The sequence below is a fragment of the Palaemon carinicauda genome, chromosome 24, assembly GCF_036898095.1.
Source record: "Palaemon carinicauda isolate YSFRI2023 chromosome 24, ASM3689809v2, whole genome shotgun sequence".
NCBI lineage: Eukaryota > Metazoa > Arthropoda > Malacostraca > Decapoda > Palaemonidae > Palaemon > Palaemon carinicauda.
The window spans coordinates 69,059,099-69,080,456 of NC_090748.1; the positions used below are offsets into that span (position 1 = coordinate 69,059,099).

Below are 21,358 nucleotides of genomic sequence, written 5' to 3' on the forward strand. Positions count from 1 at the left end.
CCCTCGGGTTGTCCGAACGCAAAAGCTGGCACTGTGAACTCTTCAAACCGCTGGGTTCTGGGTCTTGGCTACGAAGTTAGGTAAGAACCTGAAAGTTGCTTCTCACTACCCCTTCGAGTGTGAGACCTCGTATGACAGCCCATGGATCTCACTTACTCTCTTCGCTGACGCAAGGGCTAACAGGAAGACCGTCTTGAGGGTGAGCTCCTTGTCTAGGATATCATTGAGGGGTTCAAAGGGAGGCTCCGAAAGCACTTTCAACACTCTAGCCACATCTCACTGGGGCATCCTAACGGCCTGGGGGGAACACGACTGCTCGAAGCTCTTGATGAGCATCGAGATATGTCTGGAGGCTCCTAGGTCGATATCCTTCAGTAGGAAGACTTGGCCCAACGCTGCCCGGACTCCTTTGATGGCTGGTATGGACGTGCCCACTTCGTCCCTCAGATAGACCAGGAAGTTGGCCATCTCGTGAATGGAGGCCGCTAACGGCCTGATGTTCTTCGAGGTGCACCATTTCGTAAAGGTAGCCCACTTTGCTTGGTATACTGCGACCGAGGACCGTCTTAGATAACCTGACATCCTTGACGCGGTCTTCGACGAATATCCTTCCCTCCTCAGGAGACGCTCGATAACCTCCACGCGTGAAGGCGGAGGGACCGAGGGTTTTCGTGCCACCTTTGGAAGTGAGGTTGCCGGAGGAGGTCTGGGGTGTCAGGAAGGGGCCAAGGTGGGAGGCGCGCCAGTTCCTTTAGGTCCGCGAACCATTCTCTCTCCGGCCACCAGGGCACTACCAAAGTCATCCACAGGTTGTTCACCCGCCTCACTCTGTTGAGAACTTGTCTGAGCATCCCGAAGGGAGGAAAGGCGTATACGTCGAGATTGTCCCACGGATGTTGAAAGGCGTCCTCGAACGCTACTGTCGGATCTGGCACAGGAGAACAAAACACGGGGAGCTGTGCGTTTAGCCTCGTGGCGAAGAGGTCTATTACTGGAGAGCCCCACTTCAGGATGATGGTCTGGGCCACTCCCGGGTGTAGGGACCATTCCGACTCTACTACCTGACCCACCCTGCTGAGGCCGTCGGCTAGGACGTTCTTCTTTTCCGGAATGAAACTGGCAGTGATCTTGATCTGTTCCTCCTCTGCCCATTCCAGGAATTCCGTTGTGAGACTGCACAGCTCTTTCAACTTCAGTCCTCCCTGCTTTTTCATGTAGGCCACCACCGTGGTGTTTTCGCACATCAGAGCCACGGTGTTTCCCCGGAGTAGATGGGCGAATTCTCAGCATGCCCTTTGCACGGCCATCAGTTCTAGCACGTTTATGTGATGGCTCCTCTCCTCACAGTCCCATTTTCCTCTCGCTGACTTGTCGAGAAGATGGGCTCCCCAACCCTCCTTGGATCCCTCCGTGAACAGCAGCATCTCCGGAGGGTCTACTGCGAGGGGCATTCCTTTGAGGGTGTTTGTTCTGTCGTGCCACCACTTCAGAACTTCCTTCGTCTCCGGGGACATCGGAACTATCTTGTGCGGGAAGTCCCCCTGGTTCCAGAGCTCCTTCAGGTTCCATTGAACGCCCCTGAGTTTGAGCCTCCCCTGGGGGACCAACTTCTCCAATGACACTAGGTGGCCTATCAATCTTTGCCAGTCCTTGGCTCTCCTGGGCTGGCCCGCTAGGAAGGGCCAGAGAATCTGATCTAGGTTGTCTAGTCTCTCCGAGGAGGGGAAGGCTCGCGCCAACCGGGAGTCTAGAACCATCCCTAGGTAGGTCATCCTGGTGGAGGGTATCAGCTGTGACTTCTCCAGGTTGATGGTGCTACCCAGGACACCGCAGAACCGCAGAAGCTTTGCGCCTTGCTCCCTCAGTTCTCTCTCTGAGGCTGAAAGCAACAACCAGTCTTCTAGGTACCGAATCAGGCGGATGCCCTGTTCGTGTGCCCAGGCTAAGACTGTTGCGAAGACCCTCGTGAAGACCTGAGGAGCTGTCGACAGTCCGAAGCAGAGGGTTCTGAATTGTAACGTCTGGGTACCCCACTTTACCCTTAGGAACTTCCTGCTGGAGGCGTGGACAGGGATTTGGAAGTATACGTCCTTGAGATCTATGGATATCATGTAGTCTTCTTCTCTCAAGGCTGCCAAGACTGACTTCGGGGTGTCCATCTTGAAGTCGGTCTTGCACACGAACTTGTTGAGGGCCGAAAGATCTATGACCGGTCTCCAACCCCCTGTCGCTTTCTCCACCAGGAAGAGTCTGCTGTAGAACCCCGATCCTGGATTCCTGACTGGTTCTACCGCCCATTTGGCTAGCATGGCCAATACTTCCTCCTGCATTGCTGCCCTTCTCAAGGGGTCCTTGGGTGCCAACCACTCCGCCTTATGGTCGGGGATCAGAGGGGGCGGTTCCGCTAGGAAGGGCAACCTGTACCCTTCCTTCAGTACTGCTACGGTCCACGGGTCCGCTCCGTTGTCCCGCCAAGCTTGCCAAGAGTGTTTGAGGCATCCCCCTACCTGAGGCTTTGGCAGGAGTAGGGGCCTCCCTTCCTATCTCCTTCTAGAGGCGTGGCTAGAATGCCCTCTCCTGGAGTTAGAATAAGAAGACCTGAAGTTTGACGTTGGAGCCGAGGTACCCCTATAGGAGGGCTGCGAGGGCTGGTGCCAAGACACCGACGGGGAGTCTCTTCTAGGCTGAACCAGCGATGCGCGGGGTGGGTGAGGGACATCTGAAGAGGATCTCCTGTGGGCTGGTCGTCTTGCAGGTGGGGGTCTGGGATCTCCCACTTCCTTGAGCTTCCTGACCCTCTCCATAGTCTCCTCTACTTCCTTCAGGGGGAACACCAACTTGCCCCACAGAGATAAGCTCCTCAAGGCTCTCGCCTCTCGGTCGGGCAGTCTTCTAACTAGCTTGCTCATGATGGTGTCCCTCTTCCGCAGGACCCAGTTGGCTGCCTGAGAGAGGGACTGGTATGAGAGGAACTTGAGTGCTTTCCCACCCTAACTAATCAGTTCCCTCAGCAAGGACTGATTCTCGGGGAGGGAGAGGTCGTGAGATGCCTGGAAACCCACCAACGTGCAGGCCCACCAGTCCAACCATGAAAAAACATACACAAGATCCAGAGCCATATCCTCCATCATGGAGGTTTCCGTCGGGGAAAAATACACTGGAGCGCAGGATGCCCTATCCTCTGCCACTCCCTGGTTCAGGATAGCAATCGCTGGCTCAACCGTACAGGGACCTCCGCGACGCCGCTCCGGGAGATAGAAGCGTTTCTGCGTTTTCAGACCCTGGAGGAATTTGGAGGCGCTCTGATTCCAGGGGGCGTCCGCCTGGCTGGCTATGAACCTATCTATGTGGTCCATACCCAGCCTAACGTCCCTCGCCAGGGGAAGGGCCAGCGAAGGCTTCTGTTGCACCGGACTATCCACCATCCTGCTAAGTCCCGAGAGCCAGGCTTGTTCTGTGCCGGGTTTCGGCTCATCTAGCCTATGATGACGCCTGATGAGGGCTAAGACCTTCCTATAGGCGGAGACCTCATCCGTCGAGCATTCTCCCCCCTCCACAAGGCCTTCGGCTATCTGGTCCTCTGCCTGAGTCTCCACGTCAAAGACGGAGGGTTCCGTGTGAGGGGGAGGCACCTTTCTTTCGTGCCGAGCCATAGGCGGGTCGACTCGCTGCACGGGCAGCTCCGCTGGGACGAGAGTAGCCGTCATGGGTCTACTCCCTCCTGCGGGGTTCCATGGAACTGCGGGCTTCCCCGTGCCAGCTGGCTGACTCTTACATTCCGGGAGGGCCGTCGAAGGGCCAGAGGCCGGGATAAAGCTGCCAGGCCAAAGGGGCGACTCTCTCCGCTGGGCAGATGAAGTCGGAACCTTCGCAGACTTATGCTTGTCACTTGAGTCTTGGTGCGACGACCTCCGTCGGTGATCGGGTCTGCTGGTGAAGGAGCTCTAGGGAGCCAGCCAGAGGTATTCGAGGCTGCTGAAGCTCCTAGGAGGTGGTTACGAGGGATGGTGACCCGCACCCATTCGCCTTTCGACGAACGGCTCCTCTTGTGTTTCCTCCTGGGTGATCTGGAACGTCTCCTGCCGTAGCGTGAACGGGAACGGGACCTCTTCCTGCGGGACCTCTCACATCTCCTCCTTGAGTCCCTCGGTCCTTCGTCCTCCGAGGAGAAGGAGTCTGACCTGAAAGAGGAGGTCGATGACTGGTAGGAACGCGAATCCGCTGAGTCGTCTGAAGCATCTCGAGTTGCTGGTGGGGCATCGTGCCGGTCAGCTGACGAAGAAGGTTGAAGAAAGACGGGCGGGAGTGTAGCCGACGGCGCTGGGGGAGAGCGAGGCACCTTCTTGCGGGCGAACAAGGTGTCAAACTCCTCCTCCAGTCTCATGGGCGACCTGAAGGGCGTCTTCGGAGGCGCCCATGCGAGGGGGTCCGAACTCGGCGAATCTTCCTTCTCGGTGTCTCCCCCGGTCACTGACGTACCTGAAACACAGATCCAGGATGCAGGGGAAGAGGCTGTAGCGGGCTTCCCCCACATCGGATCGTCGGTAGAGACGGGCCCTGCTGGCACCAGGACCTCGTCTCCCGAACACACTCCCGTCCCTTCCTCAGGGCCCCCACTTGCCTGAACCGACACAACATCCCCATCAACAGACATCACAGACTCCTGGGGAAGAGCAATGGGCCGCTTCCCCGCAACGGACTTACCTCGTCCCCTACTCTGGGTAGGGGAAGGCGGCAGAGAACCCCTCTCCGAAGAGAAATGGGGCGACACTAAGGGCGAGGCAAAGCTGGACTTCTTTGGCGATCTCTTGGTCGCCTTCTTCTTCTTAGTGCCGTAGCGCACCCACTGAATTTCATTCCAGGACTCGCACTCCGGACACGTGGCTGTAGGGGAACACACACTGCCCCTACACGACGAACACAAAGAGTGGGGATCGACTTCCGGCTTGGAAAAAAAGGCCCCACAAGATTTAACGGCCATAGGCCCAGGGCAACGGCGGGGATGCTCCATAACGCAACACACAAGCACCAATCGACACAGGAACACAGAAGGAAAGGTAGGATAAGGTAAGGTTTGAACACGAGGGGACCACGTGGGAACCGCGTGAGACACAAAGGGTCGGGGGACACAAAGGATCGCACTGGGTGAAGAGAGCGCGGCGTGTAATCACGTCGCGACCAGAAAACTTACTGAAGGTCGAGACATGAGTGAGCACGCTCTCTGACCCTGGGTTGCCTCATGGTGCGTATCCTTCTGCCAGAGGTTCCCCCGCATAGAAAACGGAGATAGGGTAAACTACACAAAATTCTGGTCGGTTGGGAGGAGATCCCAGATACTCCTAAGAAAGTAGTTCGAGGTAAGTACTCCGTGTTGGAACAAACGTAGTTTTGTTGCCAGCAAGGGCTGGTTCGAGAAATTCAAGAGGAGGTTTGGCCTTCGCAGCGTTCCTTTGTATGGGGAGGCCGCCTCGGCAGACCAAGAGGCAGCTCTTCGTTACGTCGAGGACAAGTTTCCGAAATTAATTAAAGAGGGTGGCTATCTCCTGGAGCAGGTGTTCAAAATGGATGAGACTGGTCTCTTCTGGAAGAGGATGCCGTCGCGGATGTTCCTTTACAAGGACGAAGTGAAGAAGCTAGGGTTCAAGGCCCACAAAGATCGCGTCATTCTCCTCATGTGCGGGAATGCTGTGGGCTTCATGCTCCAGCCCGGCTTAATTTACAAGTCCTTGAATCCTCGGGCTTTGAAAAACAAAATCAAAGCCTTGCTGCCCGTCTACTGAATGAGTAATAAAAGGGCATTGATAACCAAAGCCCTCACACTCAACTGATTTGCAAACTGCTTTATTCCACAGGTGAAGCTGTACCTCACGGAGAATGGGCTGCCCTTTAAGGTCCTCCTCTTGATGGACTGTGCAGGAGGACATGCAACGGATCTCCATTATGAAGGGGTCCAAGTGGAGTTCCTGCCCCCCAACACCACTTCCCTCATACAACCAATGGATCAGGGGATCATTCGGGCCTTCAAGGCCCTCTACACGAGGTCCACGATGTAGGGCCTCATCTCCTCCATCGACGAAGGCGACGAGGACTTCAGCCTCAAGAGATATTGGCGGGAATACAACATTGCAACGTGCCTGGCCAACATTCAGAAAGCTCTTAATGAGATGAAACAGCAAACATTGAATGCAAGTTGGAGAAAATTGTGGCCAGATGTTGATTATGACTATGAGGGATTTACGCCAAACGAAGTTCACCACTCTGCTGTAGATAAGGCTGTGAGGCTGGCACGGTTAGTAGCCAACAAAGGTTTCTCTGATATGACGACGGATGACGTCAACTCACTGATCGAGTGCCACTCGAAGCCCCTAACCGACGAGGACCTTGTCGAAATAACATGATCAGCGAGTGAGGAAGAAGAGGAGCCAACGTCAGCGACCACGACGAAGCTGAAGAACGTGGCCTTACCTTGGACAACCTGCAAGAGCTCTGCAACATGGCATGGGCTCTGCAACAAAGGGCGCAGGAAATCGACGATAATATGGTCAGAGCCATCGAATTTAGTAACTGTATTGACGGTGTAATGGCGTTGTACAAGAGCATCTTTGCTCAGATGAAAAAACGTCAACAACTTCCCATCACGATGTTCCTAGTGCGCCGAAAACCTTCTGCAGAAGCATCAGATACTCCTCCTGCTGCCTCTCTGGCTTCCCACCGAGCCACTACACCGCCACCTGCAGTTTCTCCAGCTTCATCGGAAGCTGTTGTTGACGATCCACCGCCTCTATCAACTGACGATGAGGCGTCACCTGAGGAGCTCTCATTAACCTGTGCAGTACATCATCTTCATCTTCTTCACCTCCATCATACTGCACAGGTGTTTCATCGTCACTTATCAAAATCATCGTCATTGTTACAGGTGAGTTACGTATCTGGTTATAAGAATAAAAGATTTCTAAAAATATATCTACAGTATATACACGTACACTATTTATATCTACATATGTATGTACATGTAGGTAGTAGGTTGGCCTGGGCACCAGCCGCCCGTTGAGATACTACCGCTAGAGAGTTATGGGGTTCTTTGACTGGCCAGACAGTACTACATTGGATACTTCTCTGTGGTTACGGTTCTTTCCCTTTGCCTACACAGACACCGAATAGTCTGGCCTATTCTTTACAGATTCTCCTCTGTCATACACCCGACAACACTGAGATTACCAAACAATTCTTCTCTCAAGGGGTTAACTACTGCAATGTAATTGTGCAGTGGCTATACTTTCCTCTTGGTAAGGGTAAAAGAGACTCTTTAGCTATAGTAAGCAGCTCTTCTAGGAGAAGGACACTCCAAAATCAAACCATTGTTCTCTAGTCTTGGGTAGTGCCATAGCCTCTGTACCATGGCCTTCCACTGTCTTGGGTTAGAGTTCTCTTGCTTGAGGGTACACTCGGACACACTGTTCTATCCAGTTTCTCTTCCTCTTGTTTTGTTAAAGTTTTTATAGTTTATATAGATAATATTCATTTTAATGTTGTTACTATGCTTAAAATATTTCCTTTTTCCTTGTTTCCTTTCTTCACTGGGCTATTTTCCCTGTTGGGGTCCCTTGGCCTATAGCATCCTGCTTTTCCAACTAGGGTTGTAGCTTAGCATTTAATAATAATAATAATAATAATAAAATAATGTACACTTACACTCGATTTATATATTTATATATTATTTCTGGGCTCCGACCCGTGCCGCCCAGTGAAATGCTCCTTTAACATCATTTCTAAGGTAAAAACTGCTATAAATTTACCAGAGAAAAATTTGTATAGGAATGCTAGGTTGAACCCAGCTCGCTCACCTTAATAAGGTGTCGGTATACTACTGGGGCGTGAATTAATCACAACCAGAGGCCTCGCACCATTTAGATATCTCCTGTCAATATCCCCGAACAGCGAGGTGCCGTTCAACATCCTACTACTACTAGTAATCCCACGCCAGTGACGTCACTCCTTTTTATAGCACGCAACTTTCTAGTCCGGTCCCGGGACTCGTCGTTCACACAGACGCCTCCTTAACAGGGTGGGGAGGTTACTCGCAACACAAGAAAGTCCAAGGGTTATGGTCACCGGTCTTCCAACAAATGCACATCAATGTCCTAGAGGCCATGGCAGTCTTCCTCACTTTAAAACGTCTCAATCCAGCCAGGAATCTCCATATCAGACTGGTTCTCGACAGTGCAGTCATAGTTCACTGCCTCAACAGAGGAGGCCCCAGATCAGCCCAAATAAACCCCATCATGTTGAAGATTTTCTCCATGGCAGCAATGCACAAGTGGCACCTGTCAGCAGTCCATCTAGCAGGAGTCCGGAATGTGGTAGCGGACTCACTTTCCCGGATGACTCCGCTAGAGTCGGAATGGTCACTAGACAATCGATCTTTCCAGTGGATACTATCTCAAGTCCCGGGTCTCCAGGTGGATCTGTTTGCGACGGAATCCAATCGCAAACTAGATTGTTACGTAGCCCCAACCTGGACCCTCAGGCTTATGCCACGGACTCTATGATTCTAGATTGGAATACCTGGAAGACGATTTATCTGTTTCCTCCGGTGAATCTCCTGCTGAAAGTTCTGCACAAACTCAGATCCTTCAAAGGTCAAGTGGCTCTCGTAGCCCCCAACTGGCCCAAGAGCAATTGGCTCCCCTTGTTGCTAGAACTAGGTCTCTGCCCCTGGCGGATTTCCAATCCGGTGCTAACACAGACAGTACAAACTCGCAATGTGTTCGCTTCCTCAAGGATTCTGAATGCCCTAACTTTATGGACTTCATGAAGTTTGCAGCCCAACGAGGTGCAAACATCGATCCTTTGAATACTATTTTCCTGGAATCTGACAAAAGGGAATCCACTCTCCGTCAATATGACTCAGCTGTCAAGAAATTAGCTAAGTTCTTGAAAGATTCCCAAGTTGAGAAAATGACGATGAACCTAACTGTGACATTCTTCAGAACTCTCTTCGAATCAGGACTGGCAGCCAATACCATTACTACAATCAAGTCAGCCTTGAAAAAGATCTTCCATATTGGTTTTGACACTGATTTAACAGATTCATATTTCTCATCCATTTCGAGAGCTTGTGTCAGACTAAAACCTTCAACTCGCCCTAGCGCAGTTTCCTGGTTTTTGAACGATGTTCTTAAGCTAGCCTCTGACACCCCAAATGAATCCTGTAACTATATGGCATTATTAAGAAAGTCACTTTTTCTTTTGAGCCTCGCCTCTGGCTCCAGAATCTCAGAATTGTCCGCCTTATCTAAAGACCCAGGTCATATAGAGTTTCTCTCTTCGGGTGAGGTCCTTCTCTCCCCTAACAAAGTGTTCCTAGCTAAAAATGAGGACCCTCAAAACAGGTGGTCTCCCTGGAAGATTGTTCCACTTCCTAGGGATCCATCCCTGTGTCCAGTTACCACCCTGAAATCCTACTTAAGTAGAACTTCCACTACAACCACAGGGCCCTTATTTATTAGAGAACACGGAGGAACTATTACCCTTAAGGGAATCGGGCAACAAATTCTTTATTTCATTAAACAAGCTAATCCTGAATCATTCCCACATGTCCATGATATTCAAGCTGTGGCTACCTCAATTAATTTTTTCCACCATATGAAATTTGATGAGCTCTCAAAATATACGGGTTGGAAGACCCCTAAAGTTTTCAACGCCACTACCTAAAACCTTTAGAAGCTCTTAGATTTGCCACAGTAGCTGCAGGGAATATAGTTCCTCCTGAAGGTACCGAGTCCTAATCACAACGTCTTGCTCTGTCCTCTTTCCCTCCTGCCTGGCTTACCTGTTGTTCCTACCTGTTTTGTTTACCATTATGTATTATTTTATTATTCAATTGATCAATTTCACGAATTGTTTTGATTTCACTTGTTCTTGAAATCCCCGAGCTGATTTTCTTTTGTTATGTTAAATATTTGTTATGGGTTTTCTTTCGCTTGGTTCTCTCTATCTTCCCCTCGTGGGATTTTGTAACATGCTCATATTTATATCTATGATTGAATGTTTAACTTTGCATTTTGATTACCAAGTTGGATTACCACTATTCATATCTGTTGACTTTTACCTACGGGTTTCATTATTGATTGTTTGCCATGTCTAATTATCACTGTCATTTACATGTTGATCTATTTTACGGGTTTCCACATCCCTCTTTTTTTATATTAAAACTCATCAGCTATGTTATTTTTGTGTTATTCCCTTCAGGTAGTTAGCCATATTGGGTCCCCATTCTCTGGTACGATTTCACTGGGCGGCACGGGTCAGAGCCCAGAAAAGGGATTTTGACGTAGGAAAAATCTATTTCTGGGCGAGAGACCCAGTGAACCCACCCGTCCCTCCCTAATTGGGCCCCAATCTGGGGTGCTATAAGGAGTGACATCACTGGCGTGGGATTACTAGTAGTAGTAGGATGTTGAATGGCACCTCGCTATTCGGGGATATTGACAGGAGATATCTAAATGGTGCGAGGCCTCTGGTTGTGATTAATTCACGCCCCAGTAGTATAGCGACACCTTATTAAGGTGAGCAAGCTGGGTTCAACCTAGCATTCCTATACAAATTTTTCTCTGGTAAATTTATAGCAGTTTTTACCTTAGAAATGATGTTAAAGGAGCATTTCACTGGGCGGCACGGGTCTCTCGCCCAGAAATAGATTTTTCCTACCTCAAAATCCCTTTTATGTATAAATGTAAATGTACATACAGTATACGTAATGTATTAAATACTGTATTTATATTACAGTAATTATACAGTACAGTACAGTACTTTATTTTATGTACAGTATATAATTTATATTATCAATATTTATTTACATGATTCTTTAATGTTCTAATGATAATATATGCATTTATAGGGTTGATATACACTTACTGTTATTATATATACATGTACATGTACACAAAAAAATGTACATAATCCAAAAATAGGGAGGGAACCTACTTCGCGGTTTTTCACCTATCGCGGTTGGTTCTGGTCCCCATTAACCGCGATATGTGAGGGATTACTGTATTAGATGATTTAATTATCAACAGATTTTTTTACTTAACGTTGTCAGCAGATGTCGGTTTCTCCGGTTTTGGGTCTATCAATGTTTGAAGTGTTGGTTTAATTGATGCCATATTCACGGCAAGAATGTCAACTTTCTTAGTGAGGTCGGTAGTCTGGGTGGAGTTTGCTGCATCTGCGCTAAGGCCCGCAAGTTTGTTTTCAAGTCATCTATTTTCGCATCTTGTTCATTCAGGACCAGATCTCACATGTTCACATCTTCCTTTAATTTTGATATTACTAAATTGTTTTGTCTGGCTTCACGTACGCAGTGGGCATAACCAATCTAGGTTATTCCGTTCATTATCAGTGATGCCTATCACTATATGCACACATTTCTTATGGTAGAGTCTATTACATTCACATCCTATCCATTTTTTCCGTTCTCCCTCCGTGTTATTACAAATGAGGCAGAAATAGTTAGGAGCAGACATAGTGTACGGTTTCTTATCCCTTAGGTTTCTCCATAAGACTAACTAATATCTTTTCAATTATATTTCAAGCGAGAAACAGAAAGCTAAAACACGACTCAGTGTATAACGGCGCTCCTCACAACACATCCACACTGTAACACACACACGCATACGAAGCCTGAGAAAACGTGTGCGGTGTCTCTAAAACACAATGGTCACAAGTATTTGAGGTATTTGGGCGACAAAACCTATCACCAGTACTACAGAATGTATTTTTCTGGCTAAGATCCCAGTTTTTACTACGCTTGGAGTCTTTGACTCCGATACAATTTGAAGAATCTGCGTTACTATTGTTGTGAGACTTCAAACAGCAACTTAATGCGTAAGTGCATCTTAAGTTGGAGGACTTTTGGTGTTCTGAACAGCAAGGTTTGCTGTTGCCACCCTGGCAACAGCAGAGATGTTTTGAGCAACAGGTTCAGGCTCGTCCACTTTTTCGGCATTGGCTTCAGTTTGGCCTGCGTTGATGCCCTCGAAATCTCTTGCGGAGACGGCATCAGGCCATAGCTTCTTCCACGAAGATTTCAAGGTGCGCCTTGAAACCTCCCGCCAAGCTTTATCGATAATTCTGAGGCATATCACAATGTCGAAATGCTTCTTCCAAAATCCACACAGGGTGAAGTTTGTGCTATTAGTGATTTCAAAACATCTCTTGAAGAGATATTTCGTGTATAATTCTTGAAATTTTAAATCCCTTGCTGGTCCATGGGCTAGAGGAGAGGGGCGGTGTTAAGCAGAAGATAGAAAACCTTGATGGAGGAATATCTTCCCTGAGGCCAGGATAGTGAGCAGGGGCATTGTCCAACACCAGTATGCATTTCAAGGGGAGGTGCTTTCGGGCTGAAACAAAGGTTTACCCACTCAGTGAACAACCATCTTGTTACCCAGGCTTTTGCATTAGCCCTCCACAGCACCGGAAGCTTCTCTTTAATCACTTTCTTGGCCTTGCAGGCTCAAGGAGTCTCAGAGTGATACACCAGCATGGGTTTCACCTTATAATTGCCACTGGCATTTACACAGAGTGTAAAGGTGAGCCTGTCCTTCATAGGCTTATGCCCAGGTAGCCTCTTATCTTCCACCGTGATGTATGTTTGACAAGGCATTTTCTTCCAGAAAAGCCCAGTTTCATCGCAGTTGAAGACTGCTGCGGACTGTAGCCTTCCTTACCAGTCAACTCGTCGAATGTCTTAACAAAGGCTTCGGCCACTTCTGTGTCCAAGCTGGCAGCCTCCCCGTGCCGCACCACTGAATGAACGCCATACCATATCTTAAATTTTTCAAACCACCCCCGAGAAGCATTGAACTCTGGGGGTGCCTGCTCTGATGTCCCTTCTCCTGCATCTCATCATGGACGTGGGTCCTCTTGCTTGAGAAAATAGTCACGCCCTTAGAAGGAATTGCTGCTTTGATGGCTTTCTTCTGTTTTAGAATGGTTCCTATTGTAGATGGATTTCGGCCGAATTTCTTAGTGATGACACTTAACCTCATGCCAGTCTCGTACAGAAGGTCCTCAACTTACATATATTCAGAGATACAAACACAAATCCAACTGAAATTATAAATCTTGGATATTGTGTATTGTATAAAAAGTTTGTATACTGTAATAAGATAAAGAAATACTGTAAGAAAACAATATTATATCATCTAATAAAGTACACAAAACAAAATTTGCAATAACCTGATATTTATTTCATATGAAACGGAACTATTTGCTGACTTTTGTAGCAGGAAATCGTAGACATGGGAGTTATCTTAGGCCTACCCTAGGTCTAAATTTAATAAAATTCGCCTTACAAACAACTTTTTGGAACCTATCAAGTTTGTAAGTTGAGGACCTTCTATACTTCTTTATTATCTCAAGCTTTGTCTACATTAAAACCATACTCTTCTTCTTTCCCTGCACATCAGTAACTTTCTTGTGACCCATGGCTAATAACGTTAAGAGTTGAAAAATGCAACACGATACAGTTCAGTATATAAAAACATGAAAGAGAAGTCACAAACACAAATTCAATCTGAACAATAGCACTGCCAAACCAAAATGAGCGAGAGACTCTGCTACGTAAATGCAAAATGGGATAGATGCCAACCAATAAGAGAGCAGGATCGTATGGCAGTAACTAGCATTCAAGAAGGGGGATAACCAATGGGAGTGCAGGAAGATGGTGGCGAGTTTGTAGCTGGCAGCATGCGAATTCTATAATCAGTCTCGGAGGCGGCCAGGGACTCGTACCGTACCTTGTTTCGTAGCATGAAACATTTTTCACAATGTCAGAAAAATCTTTGCATCTCGTTTTGCAGTGTGAAAATTTTGTAAGCAGCTTTTGCATCAAGAGGTATTACTGTATAATAATTTATATATACAATATTTACATATAAATATGTGGGTATACTGTATACACATCAGTTTTGTCACCAGCACACATGACTCATACTTTCAAATGTTTTCAATATAAAATCCACTCAGGATACAGAAATAAGACCCAAACAGAAATTCTTGTTGGTAAAGGATTTAGCCCAGGCCAGAATTCCAACCTATTCCTCTGAGTTGCAACAAAACTGACAATGACTTAAACCACTCTGACATCAAGAGAGATAAGGAATGATTCCAAATATGCTGTAGATATTTTTGTTGAGTTCAAGTTTCATACTTAGAATGAAAATCAATTCATCTCTACCACAATAGTTGATTGGTATGTTATAATACATGGCTACAGGGTAGATAAACTGAAGAAACACACAACACAGCTCTAGGGTACTAGCAAATATAAGCCCTTGCTGATACCAGGATCAGTAAAGAGAATCTCCTTCATGGTAAAGAAACAAAGGTATGACACGCCATTTTGAGATCATCAATGCAATTATGTATTCTATTTGATTTTAATTTATGACAGTAAATATATATTTATAAGAACATAAGTGTGAAAAACCATAAAGTGCACTTTGCTAGGTGTTTATACGATGATAGCCAATAATAATTAGTGACTGAGCCTACTGCAAAACTGCCCTGGACCATCTTACTCTGCGGGACCTCTGAAATATTACGATGATGCAACTAAGGCTAATGTGAAGAAATGGGTGTGTAATGGAATAAATATATCTTTTTAAAGGGAAGCCTTTAATAGAAAAAAGGGATGAAGCAAGCTTAACAATATAGATTCAATGAACTTACCAAGTTCAAGATTATCACACCACATACATGCTTTCCCTAGGGACTCCCAGTCCTGCTTGTTGTTCAGCACTTGGCAAATAGCACTGGCATCTTTAAACCTGAAAGGAGGAATATTAAGCAATCAAATCATTAAGCCCAATCAAAACAGTTATTTTCAAAATTTCAAGTCGTACAGTTTCATTGCCAACAAACCTCCGAAGATCTATGTTTTTCTTCAGTGCTGTGCGTAGTTGTTCATGTGAATAATCATGAATATTGGCTTCCATTTCATGAGAAGATAAGATCAAAGGAGCCGTTTTTCCAGATGCTGTTTGAAGAGTCACCTGAAATAGCAGTACTAAATTACTTTTAAAATTAATTATACAATTTTCTTATCAGCATGCTTTCATCAAGAACTTGAAAGCATAAAAAAGTAAGTTAAGAAAATAAAGACAAAATTCAAATGCCAATAATCAATTGCAACCTTTTCTTTCATTTGGAGGCCAAAATACATCTTTTGCATTGAAGACCTTATGATCATAAATCATAATAGGAGGAATTTCCTTGTATTTTGTTATACAGTAGTACTATACCTCCTCATCTGCTGACTCCCCTACCCATTTTAATATATGACATTGAACTATTAAGGGATTTTGACGAAGGAAAAATCTATTTCTGGGGAGAGACCTGTGGCGCCCGGTGAAAAGAGTCCTTCTTATATACCTTTTCTGATAAAACCTTCCAATTATACCAGAGAAAGATAAAAGCATGGAATGCTGAGGTTACAACCCTCGCGCGAGCACCTTTAGGGTGTCGTGTATAAAGCAAAGGCGCGTGAAATCCACTATTCACAGGTTGTCTTCCATTTAGTTAATTCCTTCGTCAAAGGGATGGGCCGATACAAAGGCCCTTGCCAACCACCAGCGCCACACCACCCACGCCACGACGCGAGCGCCATCTGAACAACATCCTTCTGTATTGGCCATGATGGCTTGGAAAGGAAAGGGTGGGATTGTGTAAAATAAAGGGGAAGGGTTTCACCGGGCGCCACAGGTCTCTCCCCAGAAATAGATTTTTCCTTCGTCAAAATCCCTTTTCTGGGTCGATCTGTGGCGCCGGGTGAAAATGTACCAGAGAATGCCTTCCAAGCCCAACAATAACTAATTTAAAGAGGGGAGAGAAACAACACCATGTAAAGAAAATCATAAATAATTAAGGTAAACAAACATGATAACAGGGAAGCCTCCGAGTATCAGAGGAAACATGCTACAAAACTGACATGGCTAAGAATATCCCAACCCTGTAACAACGGTAATCAATAATAGTTACAAACATAACCTAATATGTAATAAACTTAGGGCTAACGAACCACCAAGGAAGCGGCGTCGTGGTGCGAGTGGCGGGTAGGAGGGAGAAGAAAAGAGATGGATGAAAGGAAGAACAAAAGATCACTGGGGAAAGATACGGCTCCCAGCTGCAACTGTTGGGTATTTAAGAGCCTGTAAGTTCATTAGATAGTGGCGTTTGAAGACCATAGGAGATTCCCAACCCGTGAACTTTATAAGGTCATCAAAGTCCATCTTCTGGGGGAAATGATCCCGGATTGGCTTGTCAAACGAAGTATAGGATCTATAGCCTAATACCACGTATGGGAATGGTACCTCCTTGTTCCCTGATAAACAAGGGGCCAGACGATCGGGTAGCAGTCGTGGCTAAAAAGGCCCTGAGAGTGGTGACCGGACATAGAAAAGTATCTTGGAGAAGAGGAATAACTTTCCAAGGGGACCACCTATTTTGGGGGTTAACGGCCGAATCATATTGGCGAATTGTCGAGTCCCTTTTGACTGATTCGAGTAAGAAATCGTTTTCCGGTTCAATGTTCGAGTCTCTACGAGCTGCCAACTTCCTGTAGTCCACAAAGTTAGGGTTTTGGACATCCTTGAGTAATCTGACACAGTGAGTTTGGAATACTCGGGTCAGTTTGAGGAACGGAATCCGGATGGGACGGAGTTTCCACTCGAGGAGGAGAGGAAACCAACTGTTCTTGGGCAGTGAGGTGGTACTAAAACCACTGCGCCCCGGAAGGAGCGCAGTCGGTGTTAAAGTTTTTAGAAGATTCACTGGGAGAGATAGGGAAATCTTCCTCTAATGATTCCAATCCCGGGGTAATGCGTCCATGGCATGAGCCCGAGGGTCCAGGATTGGGGTCACATAACAAGGAAGTTTGTGATTGATCTGAGATGTGAATAGATCTACCTGGATGCCTGGAACGAACCTGAGTATCCACCGGAGTGAAATTCTGACTCCAGGGAACTCGTCCTGGATAGTGAGCCCGTTCTCACATCCTGGCCTCCCGCTAAGTGAGGTGCTGACAGGAACCAGTTCTTTTCTGTTGCCCAGGCGAAGAAAGTGACCAGGATCTGATTCAGGTTGGGTGACTTGGATCCTCCCCTGTTTCCGTAGTGTACCTCGTCTGTGCTGTCTGACACAACTCTGATGTGGGTCGACCTCGGAGGAGTCTCTCTCTTCAGGGTCAAGAACACTGCCATGGCTTCGAGAACATTGATATGGGACTGTTTCATGGCTAGTGACCAAGAACCTGAAACATCTGATGTTCGGAGAAATCCCCCCATCCACTTAGAGACACGGCTGAATGGAATGTCACTTGTGGAGGTGGGAATTGTAGAGGAACCGCTTTGGAGAGGTTCTTCGGTTCGGACCATGGGCGTAGTCTCATTTTCCCGACAGAGGGGATCTTCGAGACCTTGTCTTCTTATAGGTACTGTAGCTCTCTTTCTCCAAAATCGATTGATGTCTTGAGTTTGGCTTTTATTAGGAGATCTGTTACTGAAGTGAATTGGGAAAGGCCGAGGATACTTTCTAGGCTCTTTGGACACCTGTTTGTGCGTGAGAAATTCTTGATCTTGGAACCTATTCCTCTTACTTTTGGAAGGGAGAGACAACGTGTGCTTCGAAAGGTCCCACTGAATGGCTAACCATTCTAAGTGGCCTGATGGTCGCAGGCGAGACTTATGGAGATTGACCCGAAATCACAGGTTGTCGATCGATCGAAGAAATTCCTTCGTAGCTCTGTTACCTTCTATGGCCGGCCGGGCCCAAATGAGCCAACCGGCCAGATAAGCAATGATCTGTATCTCTTGGTTCCTGAGTTGTTCTAACACTGCCTCTCCCAGTTTCGTGAATATCCTGGGATCAATGTTGAGTCCGAAGGGCATGTCTTGAACACAAAGGCTTTCCTGCTTAGGTGGAAACCCAGATAAGAAGAGAAGTTTCGAGCTATAGGCGCAAGCTAATAGCGGTCGGTAAGATCGACAGAGGTGGTGACGGTCCCACGGGGAAGTAAGGTCCATACCTAAGAGATAGTCGTTTGATTGCTTTTCCTTGAGTAACCCTGTGGTGTACTCTTTCAGGACGGGAGTGTATTTCTGGGAGAAGGTCACTGGCGGAGGAGGAGGACCTTGAGGCCATTTTCATCTCAAACCGTTAGAGACTATGCTATGATCCCACAGACCGAGTCCAATGGTCACGAAAGTGGTAAAGTCTTCCCTCTACCAGGACCACCGCGTTGTGAGGGAGTGAATCTAGGTCCTTCCCTTCTCCGAGCCCCCTTTTTCCTAGGTCCGCCTTGATGTCGGGACTGTCTTCTACTCCTGTAGCTTCCTCTCTGGTGTCCATGAAAGGAGCCTGAGGGTTCGGATCTAGGGCTGCATGCAGGCAAAACATCCCAACGGAGTTGGACTGTGTACCTGGGGAATCAGTGAGGTAGACCACCTGATGATGGGGGGTCAGATACAAAATCGTCGAACCAGAGGAAGGCTGTGATGACGAGTGGGAAACCGACTATCAATTCCTGTCTGATAGAGGTCTCAGACAGAACGTACTTCCCACAACTGACCCGATCAGACCAACAAACGTGTAGGTCGAACTGGAAGGGCAGAGCCTGGAATTATCGTACCCCCCAGGCTGACAACATCCTGGTCCAGACAGATCGGGCCTGCCCTTTAGGAAATAATACCGTTACCTTCGGTACCTTGTCTAAGCTAACCAAGGCAATCTCTTTCAATCGAACGAATCCGTTGAATGGGAATTCTAGTACCTGGGAGTAAAATCTAGGTCCCCCAGAGGGAGGACGTCTATGCCCTCCAGATTTATGGTACCACCTATATCCGAGTTCCTGAACGGCACTGACTCACCACCCTACCTTAGAGCTCGTCATAGCCCCTTGGATTTCCTTAGAATGTGTTGCTTTTAGCCGTCACAGTCTATGCAGGGTAACATGAACATTAGGATCCTTTAATGGTCCTAGGTCGGTGACGTAGGTAATTGCAAAGCTGAAGGCTCAAAACTCATCCCCACATACCTGCCCGTCCATGGGGTCGTTGTCCAACCTTAGAGAGGACACTCCGAGGAGATAGGGACCTCTAGATGGAGCATTCCTTCCCAACTTCGATACCCAAGGGTGGAGAGCCTCTCTTTGCAGGCCAGAGAGAATCATCATCATCCTGATGGGAACCATGCAGGCGAACCTTCTGTAACACAAAGGGGACATAAGTCTGGATGTTCCTTGAACTTTGGTTAGCGATCCTATTCACAGGCTGGGATCAGCTGTATACTCTTAAAAAGCCATTTTAAAGACAAGTTATTTAATGTATTATCTTCTGGGGTATAGTGCGACACTTGTATTCATGAAATGTGACACTGTTGGCGCATTCGCCACTGGGTGGAAATTTATTTCTATATGAACACTATGTTGTATGGATATTTATCCATATCTAGACATAGTTAGAATTGACTATGCATAAATATAGGCATAATTAATGTATTTCTATTTGAACACTATGTTGTATGGATATTTAGCCATATTTAGACAGTTAGGATTGAATATGCATAAATATAGGCATAATTAATTTAATTCTATTTGAACACGATGTTGTATGGATATTTATCCATATTTATACATAGTTAGAATTAAATACATGCATAAATATAGGCATAATTAATTTAATTCTATTTGAACACGATGTTGTATGGATATTTATCCATATTTATACATAGTTAGAATTAAATACATGCATAAATATAGGCATAATTAATTTAATTCTATTTGAACACGATGTTGTATGGATATTTATCCATATTTATACATAGTTAGAATTAAATACATGCATAAATATAGGCATAATTAATTTAATTCTATTTGAACACGATGTTGTATGGATATTTATCCATATTTATACATAGTTAGAATTAAATACATGCATAAATATAGGCATAGTTACGTTCATAAATAATAATTTTTTTTTTTTTTTTTTTTTTTTTTTTTTTTTTTTTTTTTTTTTTTTTTTTTTTTTTTTTTTTTACAGGTAAAACAAAAGATTGGCCACCCGTGGTCTGAGTGATCTCCGACTGTACCGGATCTCCGGTAACCATCCCCGGTACAAACAAAGGTCCGTCATAGTGACAACGTGAACCAGAGGAAATCTAATATTAACCTCAATGCTGATCGCCTGTACGATATCCGGTTAAGCCGGAGATTCGATGAAAAAGAAACCGTAATAATGAAACTGTGAAATCCTCATCGGTATCACATTGTTAACTCCGGTTCTGGACGTCTGCTTGATCTCTGTTTGTATGGGAGATCCGGTAGCAAAGGCTAGTCCCCGTGAGATCGTGACCGTCACCGGTACGATAACATTAACCTCAATGAATGTTTGAGTTATCTCCAGCGTAGCCGGAGATTCGATGAAAAAAGGGGCCGGAAAGGTGTAATTGAGATCAAACATGACAAAGGTTCGTGTGCAAAAAGGTCTCAGCCGGAGTCTGAGTGCCGGATTTCACCGTTGCACTCCAAATATCTGACTAGTTCTCACCCAATGAGTATCCATTATAGCGGCGTATAACTCAAGGCGGAGCTAAACATAACTCAAGGCGGAGCTAAGGGTGTCGGTATAAATCGAACCCAATTAATGACTCATACACCAACGTTCCTACTAATAGTGTTAGCTATATTAACAGTAACCACATCAATAAAACGTGTATAACATTAAACGTACTATCATCAACTCTGATAATAAGAGGAGGCCTGAATAACTCGTGAACGTATAAAAACGGAGAACGGGAAAATCACCTCCCTTACTCGAGCTAATAAACGAGCACCCTATGTTCTCACTCTCAAGGTTACATAATAAAAGCTAACATCACACAATAATATAAGGAAAGTAAAATAAAACTGATTGTTTTTATTTTATTTTTATTTTCCTTTTTCTTTTTAATTTTTAGTCATTGTAATAACCAAAAACGAAGAATAACGACAACTTAACCAATAAATAAGGATATAGTCTAAATCGAGCCTTCCTGGGGCGAGTACAAACTAACAGACTAAATCGCAAACGTTTAAATCGCTATTCGGCCAAAACCATTGTTGGCACTATAATATCCAAATGTTTGTATATTTGTAATTTACCTAATGTCTGATAATGACATAAGGATAAATAACTTAAAGCAATCTGCCGACCTGCGAGGGTCGGGGAAGCAGTGACATGCCCTTAAAATAAATATAAACACCAGCCTTAGCTAAAGGCAAGGCAAATATAAGTGTTAAGTGTATGGGCGACCTCCGGTG

At 46.0% G+C, this 21,358-nt stretch overlaps 1 protein-coding gene across 1 annotated transcript in view; it reads right to left on the bottom strand.

The window, feature by feature from the left end:
• Oseg6 (intraflagellar transport protein Oseg6) overlaps positions 1–21,358 on the bottom strand; it is a 313,337-nt gene that overhangs the window by 84,678 nt on the left and 207,301 nt on the right. The window contains 2 exon segments of the mRNA XM_068348165.1: positions 14,737–14,834; positions 14,929–15,059. Of these exon segments, the coding sequence (XP_068204266.1) occupies positions 14,737–14,834; positions 14,929–15,059 (229 nt within the window).